Source organism: Protomyctophum parallelum (assembly GCF_964188405.1).
Source record: "Protomyctophum parallelum genome assembly, chromosome: 9".
Classification (NCBI taxonomy): Eukaryota; Metazoa; Chordata; class Actinopteri; order Myctophiformes; family Myctophidae; genus Protomyctophum; species Protomyctophum parallelum.
Genome location: NC_139706.1, coordinates 9926361 through 9945979, shown reverse-complemented (window position 1 = coordinate 9945979; position 19619 = coordinate 9926361). Strand labels below are relative to the sequence as shown.

The following is a 19619-nucleotide window of genomic DNA, read 5'->3' as shown; positions in this document are numbered from 1 at the left end:
TTAATCTATCTATTGCGCATTGCCAAGGTTTTATCGCACACAACCCTTATTTAGAAGAGTCAAATATCCATAACCAGATGTTACATTGACAAAATGCTGTGGTGTGGTGTCTTGACCGGTGGTTGTTCTCTCGGTCGGTGGTGGAAAAACCAGACCGCGAGTATCACAGCGCCTGCTGTCGGCTGTCGTAAAACCTTGTTTTCACCAGAAACGACATTCATTGCGCTGATTTAGAGATACAGGCCTTTGAAAGCAGCACATAGAGTGCAAGTAGATGCGCGCGCATCTTCAAAATGGCTGCGGCCACTGTCCCACTTTGACTGTTTTGCTAACGAGCGGCAGCTAATGATTCGATCGGATAAAAACATGGATTAAAGAATATAAACCCTGGAAAACGTAGGCTACGGATCTGGCAGGCTAGACGATTAATTTAATCCTATGGTTACTACGGTCTATATCGACCATTTCGTTATGCAGGGCCTCTCGAAGCCCTTTTTTCAATTTAATAACTTTAACGCAGTTTATTTTATTTCTTTGTTAATTGTTAGTCCCTTCCAGTTGATCTGGCTTTTCACACAGACATCGACCATTTCGTTATGCTGGGCCTCTCGAAGCCCTTTTTTCAATTTAACAACTTTAACGCAGTTTATTTTATTTCTTAGTTAATTGTTAGTCCTTCCGTTTACCTCTATTTTATTCCTCCGGTTGGCTACCGCCGATTACGTGACACACGACACGAGTCACGCAGTGAAATGCATGTTGGGAAGAAGTGGTTTCGTTCCTCCCCCTTTTTAGAATGCTCTTGCTGGGAGAGCTGCTGCTGAGACACACAGGGAACAGTACTCCCCCACACGGAGCATACTAAAGTTATTTGCAAAGTTTGCAATGTTCGAACGTCACTCGATATAACTTTTAACCAAACGCGGGTGAAACAGCGAAGCCATCCCCGGCAAAAAGCCAAACATCTGCCCCCACCACCACGCCAAGGTGTAGCTAGCTAGAGTACACGTCGGTCTCCCCCCCCCCCCTCCTCCATATCCTCCTTTGGCGTGGCAGACAGATAGATGAAAGCCTGGTCACTGGTGACATGAGGTTACATATCTGCCCTGCACCGAATGTCTTAAATGTAACAGCAGGATAGCAACAAATTGTCTGTCTGTCTGGCACGCGCGCATGCACGTGTCCACACGAGCCAGCTGGGACAAATCACATAACTATGGCATAACTATTGGGCTTTGGGCTTGTTTTTTTCCAGAGTTGCGGGAAAGCATGACGAGTCGTGGGTAAAATATTATAGACTTATTATATTATAGTAGAGCTGGGACTCAGAGGCTTTGTAGTTAATTAATCTCGATTAATCGCATTTTAATCGCATATCAATATTTAACACGAGAACAGTGAGAAACCTTTTTTTTTCAAATGTTTTTGGTATCCCAGTGAATAGTGACTACGGGATTCCACTCATTTTCAACATTTTACTGTCATTAAAGGTATATTCAGTGATTTCACTTAATTCAAATATCACTTATTTTTTTGTTTTGTTGTGATAATCCTCTCTACTATAGAGTGTGCTGACCATATAAGGAGTTCCTCCCTGTCCCCAGTTAACCCCTGGGGGTCAAAAAACCTTAAGTTTCGTTTTTGGCTCACTATCCTAATTGGATGAAAGGCTTAGGTCCCAGCCAAAAACGAAACCTAAGGTTTTTTGAGTGAAATCACTGAATATACCTTTAATATACCTTAGAGTTGTTGTGTGGATATAATAAGAAAGTCCCCCCCATTCTGTGTTGCCTAGAACTGGAGGTCTCTATAGGCAACACAGAATGGGGGGACTTTTTATTATTTCCAGTGCACACAACTCCATAGAAAAATGCGTTTTATCCCAACAGTGATATATAGGCAGGTGATATATATAGGCAGCAAGTGCCTATATAAAGTGTCTTCAGTGTGTATATGAATACTCAAATGTGCTTTACATGGCTGGGCATGAGAAAACAAATAAAAACAACTTTATTATGGGGGAAACAAAAAGGTGCGATTAATTCATCTGTAGTTAATCGCGATTAATTTTTCTGTAGTTAATTTAACGCGTTAAAGTCCCGGCCCTATATTATTGTCTTTTTTGTTATTAGGATTATAAGGCCATATTTGTCTCCACCAGGCCGAAGGCATAGGGAGAGTATTAGTTGTGTTGGGCTTGTTTTTGGCTTGTTTTTTAGGGGAGATTTGGCTTTTTCTTGCAAGAGTCAGTTGGCTTGTTTTTGTCTTGTTTTTGAGGTGGGTTGGCTTATTTCTCTCATGAGAGTTTGCAACACTGATCCCAGACCCTAACCAGTTTTCTTAGACACCTGACCTCTTGTCCCCCGCAGGCTTTTATGACTATGATTTTCACACTTCCAGACAAAAAGACCCTCTGGCCAACGTTATGCTGTTTCCCAATAATGACTCAAACTGTTTTAGGTTTACCCAGAGTCCAATAACAAAGCTTACTTTTGCAGTTTAGGAATTATGGTGTCAATCAACTCCTCGTGTCTAGTATTGCCAATAAATGGCTCGTCGATAATTACCATTGTGTGATGTTGAAATCGTCTTGGCAACCTCGATAGCCAGAAGGGTGCGTTTTTAGTCCAGCGGGTGTCTTTTATTTCAGATGTTTGATCGTGTCCAAATAATGGTAGGTTTAATCTTTCAAGTGGTAAGATTACCTCACAACAAGTAACCATCTATGTTGAAGTATACAGCTGGCTTACTTAAAAAGAAAGGATGAAAGAAACATTTATTTTGGTTTCGTTCGAGTTTAGCAGTTTGGGAGTGCATAGGAAGTTATTTAGTTTTGACCATAATTCTTCCATTAACCTTTCAAGATAACGCCGGCACCCAAAGGGAACTTGTTAGTTAGTCAAGAGAGGAGAGAGAGAGACGGGTGTCTTTAAGTCCATTAGTCAAGCCATAACTCTTTCACTCAGGTATTCACAGCTGCTGCTGTTGTTGCTGCGGTTAGGCCATCAGCTCGCTCTGTGCTGGCAGTTTCATAATAACAGAACATATTTACCATTATAACACGCCTCATACGGTTTCGTACCTTTGTTTAGAAGCGATCTCTGTCAGACCATACACACGGCCCATAGTGGTAAGGTGGTAGGTAGGGGTCGGGATGTGTTGTGTGTGTGTGGGGCACTTATTTCCAAACAATGGGTGGGGACCCAAGTTTAGGTCGTGGATACATTTCTATGGGTCGCGACTGCGAGTAGACATGTCCCTTTCCATTTCCTACAATTGTTTTAAATTATTATGATATCAAAAGATTTCAGAGAATGTTTTTCAAAATTCCATACATTTTAGTAGTGAAAATACACAACGTGTGTCACTGGTTTGGGAAGGAACCACTGCTATAGAGATCACAGACACTGCATGTGATGGTCTCAGTGCCTGAGCTGGAGTCAAATGCTATATGCAAATAATATAATGTTAACATTGATTTATGCAGCTACCGAATGGTCAGGGCATTAGTTAGCATGTTAGGACAATGAGACAGAAGTTGTCAATAATTAAATAGTATATTTAAAACGTTTTTTTTTTTAAAGCTGAAGTTTTTTTTACAGTACTTTCTGATACGTATTTTATAGAGCACCGAAGTCCTGACGTAACTCGCTCATCCCGACGATTCCCCTGGTTCGCGGAAGTGATTTCTCTATGGAGAATAACATGGGGTGATCTTAATATCGTCTACTATAAGCGTTGTGGTCCAAAAATAAACAAGCTGTCTCGGCGTTATTGTCAGGGAGGTGTCTCTGTATCGTTTGCAACAGTCAGTCACTCATATATGATACAGTCTGCTTCTAGCGAAAATCTAACTAATTCAGTAGCAGTAACATTAGCGTTTTCTCTCAGTCAGTTGATTCTTCATATCCATATGAGTGAAGCGGCCGGGGTGACATGTTCATTTTTCAAACACAGTTGTTATATGAGGCGATCTCAAATCGCCTCAATGGGGATTTCAATGCAACTAAACAAATACATGAACCTGGGGACAGACGCCCTCTACTGAAAGTGACGTCAGACTTCGGTGCTCTATTGTTCTCCGCGGCAAGCACCACTCATCTCACTCATGAACAGTTTTGATCATTTTGATTTCAAACTAAAGGAAACTGAAAAGTCACTAATGACTGCAAAAGCCTATGGCAGCCAGGCACCATGCATTTTTGAGACTTATTCCTGGTCTGAAGAATGCGGCAATGACCCTGCTCCTTGATGTCATTGTGTGTGTGTGTGTGTGTGTGTGTGTGTGTGTGTGTGTGTGTGTGTGTGTGTGTGTGTGTGTGTGTGTGTGTGTGTGTGTGTGTGTGTGTGTGTGTGTGTGTGTGCTCGGGATAACTTTGTAGTTTTTTTCTTTTTTAATACAGCTTTGGGACCTGGAGGTCACACGAGGTCACTTCCAGCTGCCCGACCTTTGAACTTAAGTGCCAGGTCCCTTCCTTTAAACGGTAGCACTGCAGTTTGGCTGTTTTAGCCGCTGATGGATGCCTGCTGCGCTGCACCCTCCTCTCTACTCGTGCTTTCATCCCCCCCATAATTCCCTCCCCTCCACCCATAACCCCCCCCCCCTCCCTCGGGCCGCGCTTCGGTAGCATGCTTGGACATGACAACAACAGATAGCAGGTATTAGCAGCACGATGGCCTAAGCAGGAGACGAGAGAGAGAACGTAATAACAGAGGGTGAGAGTGAGAGGCGGGGAAGATGAGACAGTGAGAGAGGGCTGGTATCAGGTGTACTTTAAATCTGTCCTCCAGCTTCGCCACTGGCTTCAATCACCTTCACGTCTCACAAACCCCATCCTCCTCCCTCGCATCAATTCTTTTTTCTTTTTTGTCTTTTTACAATTTAGGCATTTAGCAGATGCTTTTAATTGAGAGCGACTTACAGTAAGCAAGAACAACATGGCAATACATCAAATATATCTAAATAGTCATCAAGGTTCATAAGTAAGCTATAGATTGCTATGTTTACATAAATTGCTATCTAAGTTATGTAACTTTAGCCTTTTGTATGCGCCTGTAAGGTCTTCGAGGCTAGTGCAAGTGCTGCGGGCAAAAGATGGATCCATCTCTGCATCTTCTTCCACCACCCTATCCACGTCTTCCCCCGCTGACCTCCCCTCTTTCTCCCCCTCCTCCAATTCCATCTTCTCGCCATTCCCTTTGCCTTTCCAAGTCTCCAGTCTCTCAGTCACAGCCGCCTCTTTGATCGGATTGTTGTCCTGACAGCACCGACCGACCGCATTTGTTCCTGCAGGTACTCTGAAATTACAACCTGCAAGCAGCGAAACAGGCTCCCTGTCATTACATCCGTAGTTTAGGTATCTGTTTTTAAGATCCTTTTGCTTTGAAGTCGCTGTTCTAACCTGAGACCTGTTTTTGTAGAATAGCTATTACATTTCTGTAGATGTGAAAGATGTTCTTTTTCTGTCCTGTCCCATGATTGTACAGTACGTACGGTGCCTAAATAGGACTTTTCTGTTTGGATGTATATGTATCTGTAGCAAAGAACGTGATGGGGACATCCCTAATTACGACATATAACTTAAAACCATAGATATGAGTATAGATACAAGGGCTATGTGAGTCCATACTCGCAGCCCATATCATGTTGCAGGTCAGAAGCACCTTACTTCTATTGTTCACAGCCACCTTCATTGCTGGAGCACTAGGCGACCCTTATTGCTATGGAGTACTGGATACTATAACCAATACATATTTAAGCCCATTCACACTTGCCTATATTTCTGGCAATTTTCAGGTATATTTAATTTTGGCATCCTGTGAACATGTGGTGATCATGTATGGCGGTATATCTGCCGGTGCCCGCGGCCGCAGGTTATTGCATAGCTGCCTAGTGCACTGCATGCATTCCCAACTTGCATCGTTTCAACTTTATTAATTTTTATTTTGACTTGTGTGGTTCATATAAGTGTAATATTTTGCAGTGCATAATATGAACAGAGCCTTGAACACTGTCATATTGTATGCAGCACAACAGTTGTCAGTATTTGAACACTGCAATGAAAGCCAACTTAATACAGATGACGTCCAATGAATGCCTGTCTGGAACGTGTTTTCCAGACTGTCATGTGGTTTCCTACACGTCTCATTATCAGCTATGGTTTCACATCAAAGCATTTTGTTTATTTTAAAAGACCAGGCACTAAAAACAAAAATGAAAGTTGCCTGTAGAATGCAGAGGAATCATTTCCCCCTTATTAAGGTGCCGCTTGTTTTGATTACTATTATTATATTTAGTGGTGGCCAGCAACATTGTTTATTTAATACATTTCTTTCTTTGGATACATCGCACAGGATGAAGGCAACATTAAAATCACTTCTCTGTTGTATAGGCCAGTTAAGTTGTCACTAAGCAGTGCATTTCAGCACCTCAAGGTAGTGTGCATGAAGCAACCTGTAGACCTAATTGTGTTATAAAATGCACGTCTGCTCGGAGGTCACTTTGAAAAACAGTGAACCAGCATGCAACACAAGGCTGTGTGGGACTGTCTGCTTCCATCTGGTCATATCCTGTGCAGCATGCTGTGCCTTGCCCTGAGTTACGGTTGCCCTTTTTCATTTATGAGGTCACAGTTCTCTGACAGGTTGTTTTTGGCCTCCCTTGTTTCCTCCTTCCATGTGGGGTCCATCTCGAGGCTACTTTAGGAATGCGGCCGAGGTACATTCTGAGGACATGTCCGGGTTGTGACAGTTTGTGATTTTGTACAGGCCCTCCTTGCCTAAAGATGTGGCATATCTTCACGAAGACATCCATTGGGGGAATGATTCCTCTTTTATGTTTCACATGGTTGCAATGAATGTGAATATCTGTTCAATACTCAAACAATTGAGTTTAGTATAGCACCCAGCTAAATTATTAGCAACCAATGCAGTGTCTATTTCAATATCCCTGCCATGTCTGACAATATGTCGGAGCCAGTTGGGACTCTTGAGGGAGTTGGCTTGGCTGTCAAATAGCCTCCTCTGCATTTATGACGGCTACATCTGTCCTTGTGATTTAACGCAACGCATAAGCCACAGTCATGAAACTAAACGGTGAAGCGCATGTGTTGAAACATTTAGAGCAAGTTCACTATTGTTTGGAGGTTGAGAAGTTCATAGCTGGCCGTCCTGAATGCCTGTTGGGGGAATGGGGAAGGAAGAGAATGAAGCCAACGAGCCAAGAATCGAGTTTTTACATCATTGGATGCTTGGCTTTACTTAAGCCAGGAGGCTATAAGAAGCACCCCCCAAATACAGAATCCAGACTCGACCCGTTACGCATAAAAACCTTTCAAACAAAGCCCCTTGTGGATGACGCTGTGTAATGTTTTCCTCCTCACCAGGTGAGGTTACACCAGAGAGAGAACAGGGCCGGCGAGGCTAATCGGAGGCCAGCCTCTTTATCTGCATGGCTCCCTGCCCACTGGTGGATGTTTTCCAGACAAACTCGGTGCTGAAAAGTAAACCATGCCATGTACAAAGCAAAATCCTGAGTGTTAATGTAAAAATGGCTCCGATATGGTACATTTTTGCACACTTTCAGTTAAAGTAACACTCAAAACGGGCAGCGGTAGAGTAGCAGTGGCGGAAAGTGAGACAGAGAAAGAAAGGGAGACCGAGAGAGGGACAGAAAAGAAAGAGAAATAAGAGAGGAAGAAAGAGTGTGGAGAAGGAGAGAGTGAAAGGTGATCGACTGAGGGGACACGCTCGCTGACTGGGGGCTCTGTGTTGTGTGGAGCCCATGATGTCGCCCCCAGGCCTGGCTGCTACAGAGAGGGGCTTTCATGGGCTAACCTGTTCCCATAGCCCCCATGCACTGCCCAGCACGGATCAGGAACCACACCGTGCAGTGGGATAATGGATCCACTTGGGTTGGTTCTCTTTCATGAGGTAGCGAGGCCCTGTTGTTGCCTCTGGCAAAGCAGCTTGTACTGACTGTACTTCTGTCGTATCATAGTGTCACGCAAAAGTAGCGAAAATAGGCATTCTATAAGCTTACCGTTTTAGATGTTGCCCTTCACTACATCCCTGCTGGTCAGCCTACAGTATACTGTAGTCGGATGAGAAGGTTAAATTGCATTCATCCTTTGCACTTACACACAGTCACACACTCAGATAAGTAAAAGAAGGAAACGATGACCACAGCTGTAGTGTAATCTCGTTTACAAGAAGCCACACCACAGCTCCCTCCCATGATATCTGCCCAGTAGACTCACTGTCATCACCCATGTCATGTTTGCTTTTTTATGCCATTCTAAAACACCATTTCCAGACACAAAAAAAAGCAGGCTTTCCCAACTTCAAAGACATAATTACAGAGGCAGGGAGAGGATGGTTTGCCTGCGGGTTAGACGTCAGGAGATAATTACTTTACACACCATGACATGTCTCGAATGGTTTTGAGCAGAAGCTGCTGCTACTAGAAATCTATGTTCAAGTTCATGATTATGAAATTATATGTATAATATTACCTGGCCTGATAAGGGCACCCCAGCTGCTTATATTTTGAAGCCATACAAAAAATGTAATCAAACCTCAATATTATTTACGCAGCTAGAGCTTTTTTTATATAATAAAAATGTTGAGGCTACAATCATTGCGTAGCTTATTACAACACACTTACATGACGCCTGGTTTAACACATTTAGACCTTGAGGTTCATTCTACAAATGTCTTCTTAAATCCTGACAGTTTTCTGAATAATACCTGTTTTCTATATGAGTGGTTCTCAACCTTTTTTTTTATGTCAAGGACTGCAAAATGTCCTGCCGACCCCCATCTCAAAATCTTCTGTTCCAGGACCCCCCCCAGAAGCAAAGATAAGAGTTAAAACATTCGCCTTGAAACAATAGTATTTTGCACACATTTTCACGATTTCTCAAAAATAGCAGCTCGTAGCCCTATGAGCTTGTAGATCTGCTATTTTTCAACAGCTAAAGTTTAATATAATGGTTAAAAGAGGTTAAAAGCTAAAGCGACACAGATGTGTTCCAGCTCTTAATGGGTAAACTAACCTAATAGCAATAGGCCAACCACCAGTCCAACCCTGCATGTCTTTGCCCCGGATATCCCAGGAGCCAGTCATAGTGAGGGAATCCACTGGGTGTGTCTGCCCCGAGCGAGCACTGAACACAGCCCAGCTATGCCATTTCACACTACTGGGATCAGTAGCCCTTTCTTTACAAAAGGCTGTCTCAGTCAAGCAAATCTGACTGTGCCGACAGTTCCTATAAAGAACATTGAAATTGGTGGCCATGAACTGTCTTTTGTGGTAACAATACAGTTAATGTAATGTCTTTCTTGCTTCATTCTGTTTAAAATGTTTCTTGTTTTAGCCTTGAGAAAAATAAATCATCAAACCGTTAATAAATCTACATTGCGCCTTCTAGCCTTTATATTATGTCTATGCTCAAAATGCTGACATCTGGCCAGATGATCCCATTCAACTTCCTTATGCCTTAAATGTCCTGAAGGGCCGAGTTGATTCATCAGGTTGCTGCTACTATACACTGAGATGCTTGATAATGCTTGATGGCTGCAAAAGTAGGCAAGGCCGCCCGAGCCGCAGTCCCTGGAGCAGTCATTAGCATGCCATGGGCTCAGAGCTGTTAGCAGTCATTAGCATGGCCTCAGAGCTGTTGGCAGTCATTAGTATGGCCTCAGAGCTGTTGGCAGTCATTAGTATGCCATGGGCTCAGAACTGTTAGCAGTCATTAGCATGGCCTCAGAGCTGTTGGCAGTCATTAGTATGCCATGGGCTCAGAACTGTTAGCAGTCATTAGCATGGCCTCAGAGCTGTTGGCAGTCATTAGCATGGGCTCAGAGCTGTTAGCAGTCATTAGCATGGCCTCAGATCTAAATAAACATACAAATTATTTGATCGGCCAAAAACATTGTGTTTATTCACTTTATTGTCATGATTTGTCACAACTCGAGTTGGCTTTGTCTGCGGTGTACATGGGCGGAGCTTGGGGGGTGCAGGGGGGGCACTGGCAAAAATAAATAAATATTTTTTTTCTTTTTTTTTAAACTTAACTTCTGGCTTCTGACTGTAGTTTGTAATCATCTCTCTTATCATGATATGATGACTCGCTGTACGGCTGTAGTGCATGTGTGTATGTGTGTGAGCTGCTGTACTACCTAAATAACTCATTTTTAGGGGTTAGGGCATTGTAAAAACGCTAAAATAATAAAATAAAGGTAAAAAGAAATCGGTGTCGTTCGCCAAGCAGTGGCACCCCCATGCGTCAAGTTCAAGCTCCGCCTATGGCGGCGTAAACGTCTTTAAATAAATACTTTTTGAAAAGTCTGAGGAAAATAAACGGGGAATTATTTTCCGGGTCTCTCGTCGTCATGAAAAGGGGCGGGACTGCGACGCTCTAGGATGAGTGTGGATACAATATTCTCTTCACTGTCAATTTGTTAGGCACGCCGTAACGGAGTATCAGTTATTTTCTCATCTCATGAACTGATATCCCAATTATGTATTCTGTTAACATTTCCTTCCATTCATACGCATGATCTCCAGTTCCACAAAGGGTTTTCAACCTTTGCTTGCTGTTAAGATGGATGAGTAAATCTCCCTTCGACAGTGGGTAAAAGCCTTTTGAAATGATATACTTCCAACTGTCCAGGCAAATTGCTCCTTTTCAGGTTATAGACATAATGGGTTATTATTAAGTACTAGCCCTTACCCGTTGTGAGATATTTGCGGTGGTTTTCTGTGGTTTTCTTTCCACGGCTGGCAGTTCACTCCTGAGGTTGCGTGGGAGTTCTGAGCGCTGCAGATGGTACTGAATGTCTTCAGACTAGGATTTAGGTTTTAGGATTTTTTTATATAATAAAATGAAGAATGAAAAATGAACAGTGCTGTTAAGGTGGTCTTAACCCATTCAGGACGCGTTGGGAACCCCTTTTGGTGTTTTAAGCATTTTGTCATACTTTAGCCATTGAAAAATAGCAGATCTACAAGCTCATAGCGTGGCACCGAGCTTGTAGATCTGCTATTTTCTGAAAAATCGTGAAAATGTGACGCAAATCTTTGAATACTGTATATTCTTTCAGAGCGAACTTAAATCTTTGCTTCTTGGGGTGGTCCCTGGAACAACATATTTTCAGATGTGACCGGCAACCAAATACAGAATATTCTGTGGGTCCTTAAAGGGACACTTCACCCTTTTTGCAAAAGAATATATGTTAATGACATTTAGGAGCTTTAGAACACTTTCCTGGGGCTCTTTATGTGTGTAATATGAGGTTTTAGATATTTTAGATTGTAGCAGTGAGCCCAGTGTCTCTGATGTCATGGACACTGGGCTCACTTCCTTCCTGGACTACATGTTGTCTCAGTAATACAGCCCTTCCCCCTATCCACAATGAGGAGCAGTGCACCAAAGCATTATGAGAATTGTAGTCCAGGAAGGAAGTGAGACCAGTGTCCATGACATCAGAGACACTGGGCTCACTGCTACAATCTAAAATATCTAAAACCACATATTACACACATAAAGACCCCCAGGAAAGTGTTCTAAAGCTTCTAAACGTCATTAACGTCCCTTTAACATGAAAGTGTCCCTTTAACATGAAAGAGGTTGAGGACCACTGACCACTAGGTTTTTCAGAAAACTGGATTTAGAAGCCATTTTCTTTCTGACTCGCCCACTGACTGGATGTCTTTGAGGCATTCATTGGCAAACATGCATGCAACTATAAACGCAAAACCCAGCATTCATGCTCGATGTACAGTAGCCTTCCCTCTGGATAAATACCTAGATTTAAAAAGTTAACTTTAAGGTGCTGGAAGGAAGTTATTGTTTTCTGTCTTCTGACTTCCATTCTATTATCCAACATTGATTTGCCAGCTTGGCAAACACCACAGACGAGGATAAAAGCATGTAGTGGCCATGAACCTTGCTTTTCGGTGCCACTGTCGCTATGAATTAAGAATGCCATATTCGAAAGATCGGATGACTCATGTTAAATCCATGGTAAATCCACTATCCGCAAGGCTCTGCCACAGTGTACACAAAAGACGGCTTAAACTCAGTTTGACTCAGGTTTTTACTCTGTGTGTGTGTAACCAACACTGACTCTGTTATGGTTTCAGTGATTACTCGTATTTGTCTGTGTGTTTCCAGAGGATTATCGTGTCATTTCATTGGCCTTGGTTGTGAAGAATGAAGATGTAGCTTTTGTCAAAGTCCAACATTTTTGGTGCATGCTTGGCTGAAATACTGCTGCAACCTTCCTCCATCTCCAAGGGAAATATCTATAGAAATGATAAATCAAATTTATTCCAGCAAGAAAAGACAAGTAACATCTAATTTGGTTCCAAGTATAGCATTTGATTCTTTAGAACCAAATTAGGCGTAAATATTAGGAAATAAGTGACTTTCTCCCGAACACTTCAACACAGTCTGGGTGACTTGAGGTTGAACCACTGACCTTCCAATTCCTAGACGTGTCTCTACCCACTCATCTACGCCCATCCCTACCCATAATACAGATATTGCTCACATATTGATGCAAAAACTAAAATCGAATTTGAACCTCCAGATAAATGTGATTATGCGATCGCATAATGTACAGCATAATCAGCCAAATGGTGCAGATTATACAGACGTCGATTATTTTCAAAAAGGGCGCATAATCGCGCAAACAACCTGCATATTTCGCAACTTCCTGCATATTTCACTGCATAAAATCGCATATTTCACAACTTTATGCGATTTCACTGCATAAAAATCACATTAAAAACCTGCACATTTCATCGCATAATCTTGGCCCACATGATCATGGATTTTTGCCCACGTTTTTCTGGAGGGTCTATCTAATAACATGACAATTTGCACACACTTATTCAGCCAGCTCTGAGATCTATGTGGACTTGGATCTGTGATGTACGGAGAGTCAGACTTCATTGAGCTTTTAGTTTGTTTGTTTGTTTGTTTTAGTTTAGTTTGTTCATCAGAGCCAACCTAACATTGTTTAAAACCCATTTTGGGCGGGAACCCCTTTTGGTGTTAGCATTATGCTACGCTTTAGCAGATCTACAAGCTCATAGCGTGCCACCGAGTGGCACGCTACGAGCTTGTAGGTCTGCTATTTTTGAAAAATCGAAGAACCACTGACATAGAAACATAGCTTTTTCAGAAAACTGTCAGGAGACTTTTAGAATCTGATCTCAGGTCAAAATGGGTTAAGATGATATGATTAGATTCTAAAAACAGCGACGGCTGTAGTGTTTCTTCTCCACTACTTCTAACCCCTCCTCGTATCCATCCCTGCGTGTGTCAATGAAAGCTGCCTCTCAGATCAAGATATCGATTCGCTGTGTGTTTGTTCGTGCGTGCGCGACTGCGCGTGTGTGGAGTGGGAGAGAGAGAGTCTTGTTATGGCTTTGTTCATTTTATCTGTACATTCCTCCACAACTCTCCCAGAGAGCTGGGATGGCTGGGAAAGAAGTATAAGGGTTGCTTTATTGTGGAATCTCCTCCTCGGCTAGCGCCGATCATGTGAGAGGCGAGCACAGGTGCTGACACCCCGAGCTGTTGGTGATGATAGGCCCGGCAAAGGCTCTGTTGTTTACTTTGACTGGCCTCTTCAATAGCCAGGGCGTCACTCACTCGGTCCAATAGCCGGGGCGGGTCGTCACTCACTCTGTCCCATAGCCGGGGCGGGTCGTCACTCACTCTGTCCCATAGCCGGGGCGGGTCGTCACTCACTCTGTCCCATAGCCGGGGCGGGTCGTCACTCACTCAGTCCCACTTTCTCTGTCTTGTCTGTCTGAGTCTTTCTGTCAGTCTTTCACTTCCTCTTACTTTCTCTCAGCTTGTCGTGGTGTTAACTAGAAACAATCAGATCAGTGGTTCTCAACCTGTGGCTCGGGACCCCACAGACGAGGTTTTTTTTTTAATACCTTCAAGATGAACAAGGAAAAATATGCATCAAAAGTAATCTACAAACGATACTATAAACTGGTCAAACATTGGTCAAATAATATTAGAGGCAAATATTGTGAAAACAGCAGATCTACAATATCACAAAGATCTGTTGTTTTCCACAATATGTACCTGTTGAACAGAGTTGAGGTCCCAAGGTCAAATAGGATTGTATTTTGTGGGTTCACGGCCTGAAAAGGTTGAAAACCACTGCGAATTGAAGATATGAATTTGTGCGTTTTACCTCGAAGACCTCGAACGCATCTGTGTCACCTTAGCCTTTAACCACGTTGAACATTATTTTAAACTTTTAACTATTGAAAAATATCAGATTGTGAGCTTGTAGATCTGCTTTTTTATTTTTAATCATGAAAAATGTGTGCAAATCTGTGAATTTATAATATTTCACAGCGAACATTTTTTACTCAAATATTTGATCCTGGGGGAGTCCCTGGAACCAGATATTTTCAGATGGGGTCGGCGCCGAAATATATATAATTGTGGGGCTCCTTGACGTGAAAACGTTTGAGAACCACTGACATGGAAACAGGAAACTGTCACTACTCTTGATTCTCTTCCTCCACTGTATCAAATCTATCAATAAGTCTCTCCTCTCTCTCTCTTTCATTCTGTCCTTCTTTCCAACTTGTTCTTTCTGCCTCTCACTCCCCCCCTTTCTCTCACTCCCATGCTCTTTACCCTGTTCTCCCCTGATCTCTCTCTCCCTCGCTTTAGAGAGCAATAGGGATCTTTCTCTGTTGTCAGTCTCGGCATGTTGGGCTTTGCTTGTTTAACACACTGACCTGAGGCGGGCCTGAGGCGGGCAGGGCCCCAAGCAAGGCCACAAATCCCCTGGTGATGCACAACGCAGGGAGGAAATTGGTGTCATTAGAGAAAGTGCCAGTGATGCCGCAGACAGCACGCAGTTTATCCAGAGTGAAGATCTGATCCCAGAGCTCTCCTGGGCTCATGTAGGGCTAGAATATTCGAAGGGAAGTGATTTCATTTTCATAGTTTACAGTACACTGACTGTACATGTGCGTTTATGTAATTTAGATTTATAATTTAGCTTTATACTTTACCTATTGAAAAATAGCAGATATACAACCTCATAGCGCGGCACTGAGTGCCGCACTATGAGCTTGTAGATCTGCTATTTTAGAAAAATCGTGAAAGTGTGCAAATCTTTGAATACATCATTCTTTCACATCAACCGTTTTGAACTCCTATCTTTGATTATGGGAGGTCCCTGGAACAACATATTTTCAGATATTTGGGGTCCTTGACATGAAAAAGGTCTGAGAACCACTGAAACATAGAAACAGGTTTTTTTCAGAAAACTGTCAGAATGTAGAAGACATTTGTTGAATCTTGTCTCGGGTCTTGAATCATGAATTTATCTGTATTAACGACGTAGAGACGTCTCAACTTCGTGCCCTCTACTGTACACTAGTGGTGGACACAGCAACACTGCCATCAGGCCCCTCTCTGCAATAACGGCTATCATTAATGTCTGGAGACCAACCAGGGTCTTTTCATGTGGTCTCTTTGTTCCCGTCGCCTCCACCACACACTGGCCTTGTGGCGGCTGTGTGGCTCAGGAGGACCCCTGTATGCCGCTGGGTGGTTTTGTCGCCAAGGGGCAGGGTGGTGCGACTGGTTGAGGTAATAAGAGACAATGAGACCTGCCCTGTGCCACCCCCCACCCTCCCTCTGTCTGTCGCTCTCTCACGCTCACGCTCGCGCTCTCTCTCACGCTCGCACTCTCTCTCTCTCTCTCTCTCTGTCTTGTGAGGCTTTGGTGTGGGAGGGAGGCCAGAATCAAGCCAAACAGTCTCAGTTTCAACCTGCCGAGAGACAGTTCTAGGATGCTTTGGCAAGATGGGTTTCCCGTGTGTGTGTGTGTGTGCGCGCGCACACGTGCGCTCCTATAAACTCTTATGTGAAACTCTTTGGGTCTCCATCCATGCGTGCCTGCGTAGACATGCTTTTCTGTGTGTCTGTGTGTGTGTATTGGAGGTGACCCATGCAGGAAAGACTGAGAGGGGTGGGGGGGGGGGAGTTGAGGGGGAGGCCCTATTTACATTGGCAGCCACACAAGGGGAAATTAAGTGAGTTCAAAGCAGGAGTGCAGCAGGATTGTAAAGCGAGCGCGTAGCGAACGTTCCACGCATGAGCTGGCAGACAGGCTCTGAAAACACATGCACATTCCCATGGCTGCTCACACACACACACACACACACACACACACACACACACACACACACACACACACACACACAACACAATCATATTAGCTCTAGACTAGAGCAATAGTCAATAAGGGGGAGAGAGAGAGAGAGAGAGAGAGATCAATGCTAACCTACAGTAGGTAGGTGCCATAACATATACACAACAGAAATGTAAACGTTCAAAGAAGAAATATAACATTCCATACTTCCGTTACTTATTTGGCATTTTTGCCACTACTTTCATGGTGTTAAGCACCAATACAGTATGGACACATTTCGGGCCACTTATGCCGGCTAATCCTTATTTGGCTTCTTAAAAAGCATCATCCTTTAAATGTGTGCGTGTGTGAGGGTGCCGCCACCAGCACATCTCATGAACCACCCGACCGACCGACTGACTTCAAACTCTGCGTGTGTGTATGGAGTGGTATAATTCCCCTATAGTTCCTAGGGCGTCTGTGGACGCCTTGGGCACAAATTGTGTTTAAGAAACAGTACATGCACCGTGCTCCAATTCCCACAGAAGAGGTTTTCTTTATGGTAATCATCTGAAAATGTTGCCTTGTTGTGCCTGCCTATTTTATTTTGACCATTTTGGTTTTCTATATAAAATAATTCCCTAAAATGTTTTCTTGTGTGTGTTGCAGGGATGCTGCAGAGACGGCCCACCGTGGAGGAACTGGTGGACGCGCTGGTCTCTGAGCACAACCAAGACTTTGAGACCTTCATCATGGACTCCGAAACCTGAGAGGTGTTCACTCCTGATGGACTCTGAACCCTGAAGTGTTTTCATTCACTCTTCATGGAGACATGGACTCCCAGGCTCCGCACACAACCAACAGCCTCGCAGTTTCACAGCAAAGTACGCACAAAGCAAGAAGAGGAAAAAAAAAAACTTCCCTTGACTTAAAGGGTGCATGCTTGTATACCGTCTCAGAAAATAATGATCCAAACCTGCCGATATTCAGGTCATGAAAGCGTTTTTGTGTTTGTCTCTGCCTGTTAAGACAATTAACTAAATTGGGCGTTTAGATATTGTTTTCTGCCGGGGGGGGGGGGGAGACTGTTAAAACTGTTTGACTGAATGTCTTTGCGTTAGCCAAGGAGTACCAAGGTCAAGAAATTCATCAGTGTCATCCCTTCTAAGCCTAAGGTGACTAGTTGAGAAGGTATGTATGACAATAGATCTTATATTAAGCAATATACAAAGGATGCCGTCATCATGTTTAATAATAAATTGTGAAAGATAAATGGCTACTCTCCAAGGACCAGCATGGCTATAGCGTGTAGCTGAAAATGCCACTTTAGACCATTGGTTCCAAAAACTTTTTATAGTTCAAGACCCAAAGATTATTTTTAATGATAATAATTAAAAACTTAATCTAGGAAACAAAAAAAATCATGGGTCCCACTCAGTGGCGCAGTTGGGACGTAAAAAGTGCAGGGACATTATTTGTTTTGCGGCGGGCGAGTCAATGTGAGTCATGACTCACATTGTGTATAATGTATTAGGTATTAATCTATTACAATAAATAGACTAGGCATCCCCCAATAGTGCAGGGACATTTGGACCCTTCTGACCCCCCCTCCGGCACCTATGGTCCCCCTCCCGGCCTACTGTTTGGGAGCCAGTGACTTTAGACATGCAACCTTCACCTGAGTATCTGGAATGACATCACCCACTCGTGATTGACAACCGACAACCATGTTATATTATAAATAAGTCATCATGTATGTGTTTATTGCTTGTACAGTAGGTGTGTGTGTGTGTGCCAAGTCACATGTTTAGCTGACAGATGTACAGCCCCAATATAATGATATAAAATACTTAACTCCTTTTTGTTTTACAATTTGATTTGATTTATCCTACATTTACAACAATAAAAAAATATGTTGCTTCATAAATCTGTGAGACTAGTAAATGTATTATAAACTAGAGCAAAGTTAATATAGAATTATCAATTTTCTTCCGTGGAGTACAGCAGCTGCTACTAATAAATACACTGCTAAAAATAGCATTTTCAGTGTCGGGTTTGAGGCTGAGTGGTTCATTGTTATTTCCTGGTTTGATCAGAGTGGAGGAAGAGCAGCAAATTTGTTCTTCCTGTCATTTGGTGCAGTGTTTTGACTTAAGAGCAATACTCCTCAGTGTTGTGTCTACAGCTTCATGCAGTGGATAGGCGGAGGAGGAGGAAGGGTCGAGATAAGATGTGCTCGTTCGTGGTGGCGGGGAGGGAGAAGCTTGAGTTCCAATTAACGGGAGATTCAACGCCTCTCTCTCATGTCGCTTCGCCTTCCCAAATGTCTCCCAACTAATTTAACGGGGGGAAATTATGTCCATTTACACTTCAGTCATGCTCCGACCTCCGGTGTGCTGTGCAGCTTTTTGCCTTTGAATCTTTGATGATTCCTTCATCATGGCTGCTCCATCTGTTTCAACAGATTCAGACTGTAATTAACCAGGAGGGGGTGGGGGGGTTGCCGCAGCTGCACCCATGACGGTGTTCTTACTTGCCTAACTAGTGCGGAGGATGTGAGACCTGGGGCAGTAGTAAGGCTTGGAAGAGAAGAGGGGGGGGGGGGGGGGTGGACGACTTCACAGTTCTCTTGTGGGAGATTGTGAACACGTGCATCAAAGGGAAAGGAGGAGTGCACCGAGCGGCTACAACCATCACATAACCTATATATATACACAGTATATCCCCAAGCAGAGGCAAACTCAGAATAGCCTCAAGCTTGATTTTACTCTTTGATATCTATATGTGCTAGTGTGTCCCACTGAAAATAGGAGAGATCTACAAGCTCGCAACGCAGGTATGTGGGAGAGCTTGTAGAGCTGTTATCTTTGGCGTGCAACACCACCGGCTCACAACTATAGTATAAATCAAGCGTCGAGTAGAGTAAGTGACTGGACGGCTTCTGTGTTCTACAGTAATTGGTTTCTGTTTTTTTTTTCCCAAGCTGAACATGTTCTAGCGAGTGAAAATGTGATGGACGTGTGTAACATACAGTGTGATTAATTAGTGTTTGACAGTATGACTGTAAATTCTTTGAGTGGATTCCGTTGTAAAGATGGAGTGCCGTGATTTTTTGGCACTTTTTCCTCTTTTGTATGTGTCTGTGGATTTGACATTACTCTAATGGAGGGTATGCGCATGGATAAAGTGAGCGGCAAAATGAGTTTAATGTTGTTTCACGTCGTTTAATGCAATCAGTTGGGACTTTTCTGTTTGGATGTATGGGCTGACGAGGCCAGAAAGTAGTTTTTTGTCGTTCCTGGAACCCCTCGGAAGCAAAGATTTGAGTTCAAAACGTTTGCTCTGAAAGAATATATATTCAAAGATTTGTTGCCGCATTTTCACGATTTAAAAAAAATAGCAGACCTACAAGTTGCTCGCTACGAGCT

General features: G+C 43.2%; 1 protein-coding gene across 1 annotated transcript in view; it reads left to right on the top strand.

The window, feature by feature from the left end:
* LOC310864008 (mitochondrial intermediate peptidase-like) overlaps positions 1-16961 on the top strand; it is a gene marked incomplete at its 3' end in the record, with an annotated part of 52817 nt that extends 35856 nt beyond the window's left edge. Inside the window, exons 18-19 of the mRNA XM_083772540.1 lie at positions 5061-5218; positions 16861-16961. Of these exons, the coding sequence (XP_083628666.1) occupies positions 5061-5218; positions 16861-16961 (259 nt within the window). The remainder of the gene's footprint in view (positions 1-5060; positions 5219-16860) is intronic.
* Between the last annotated feature and the right edge of the window lie 2658 nt (positions 16962-19619).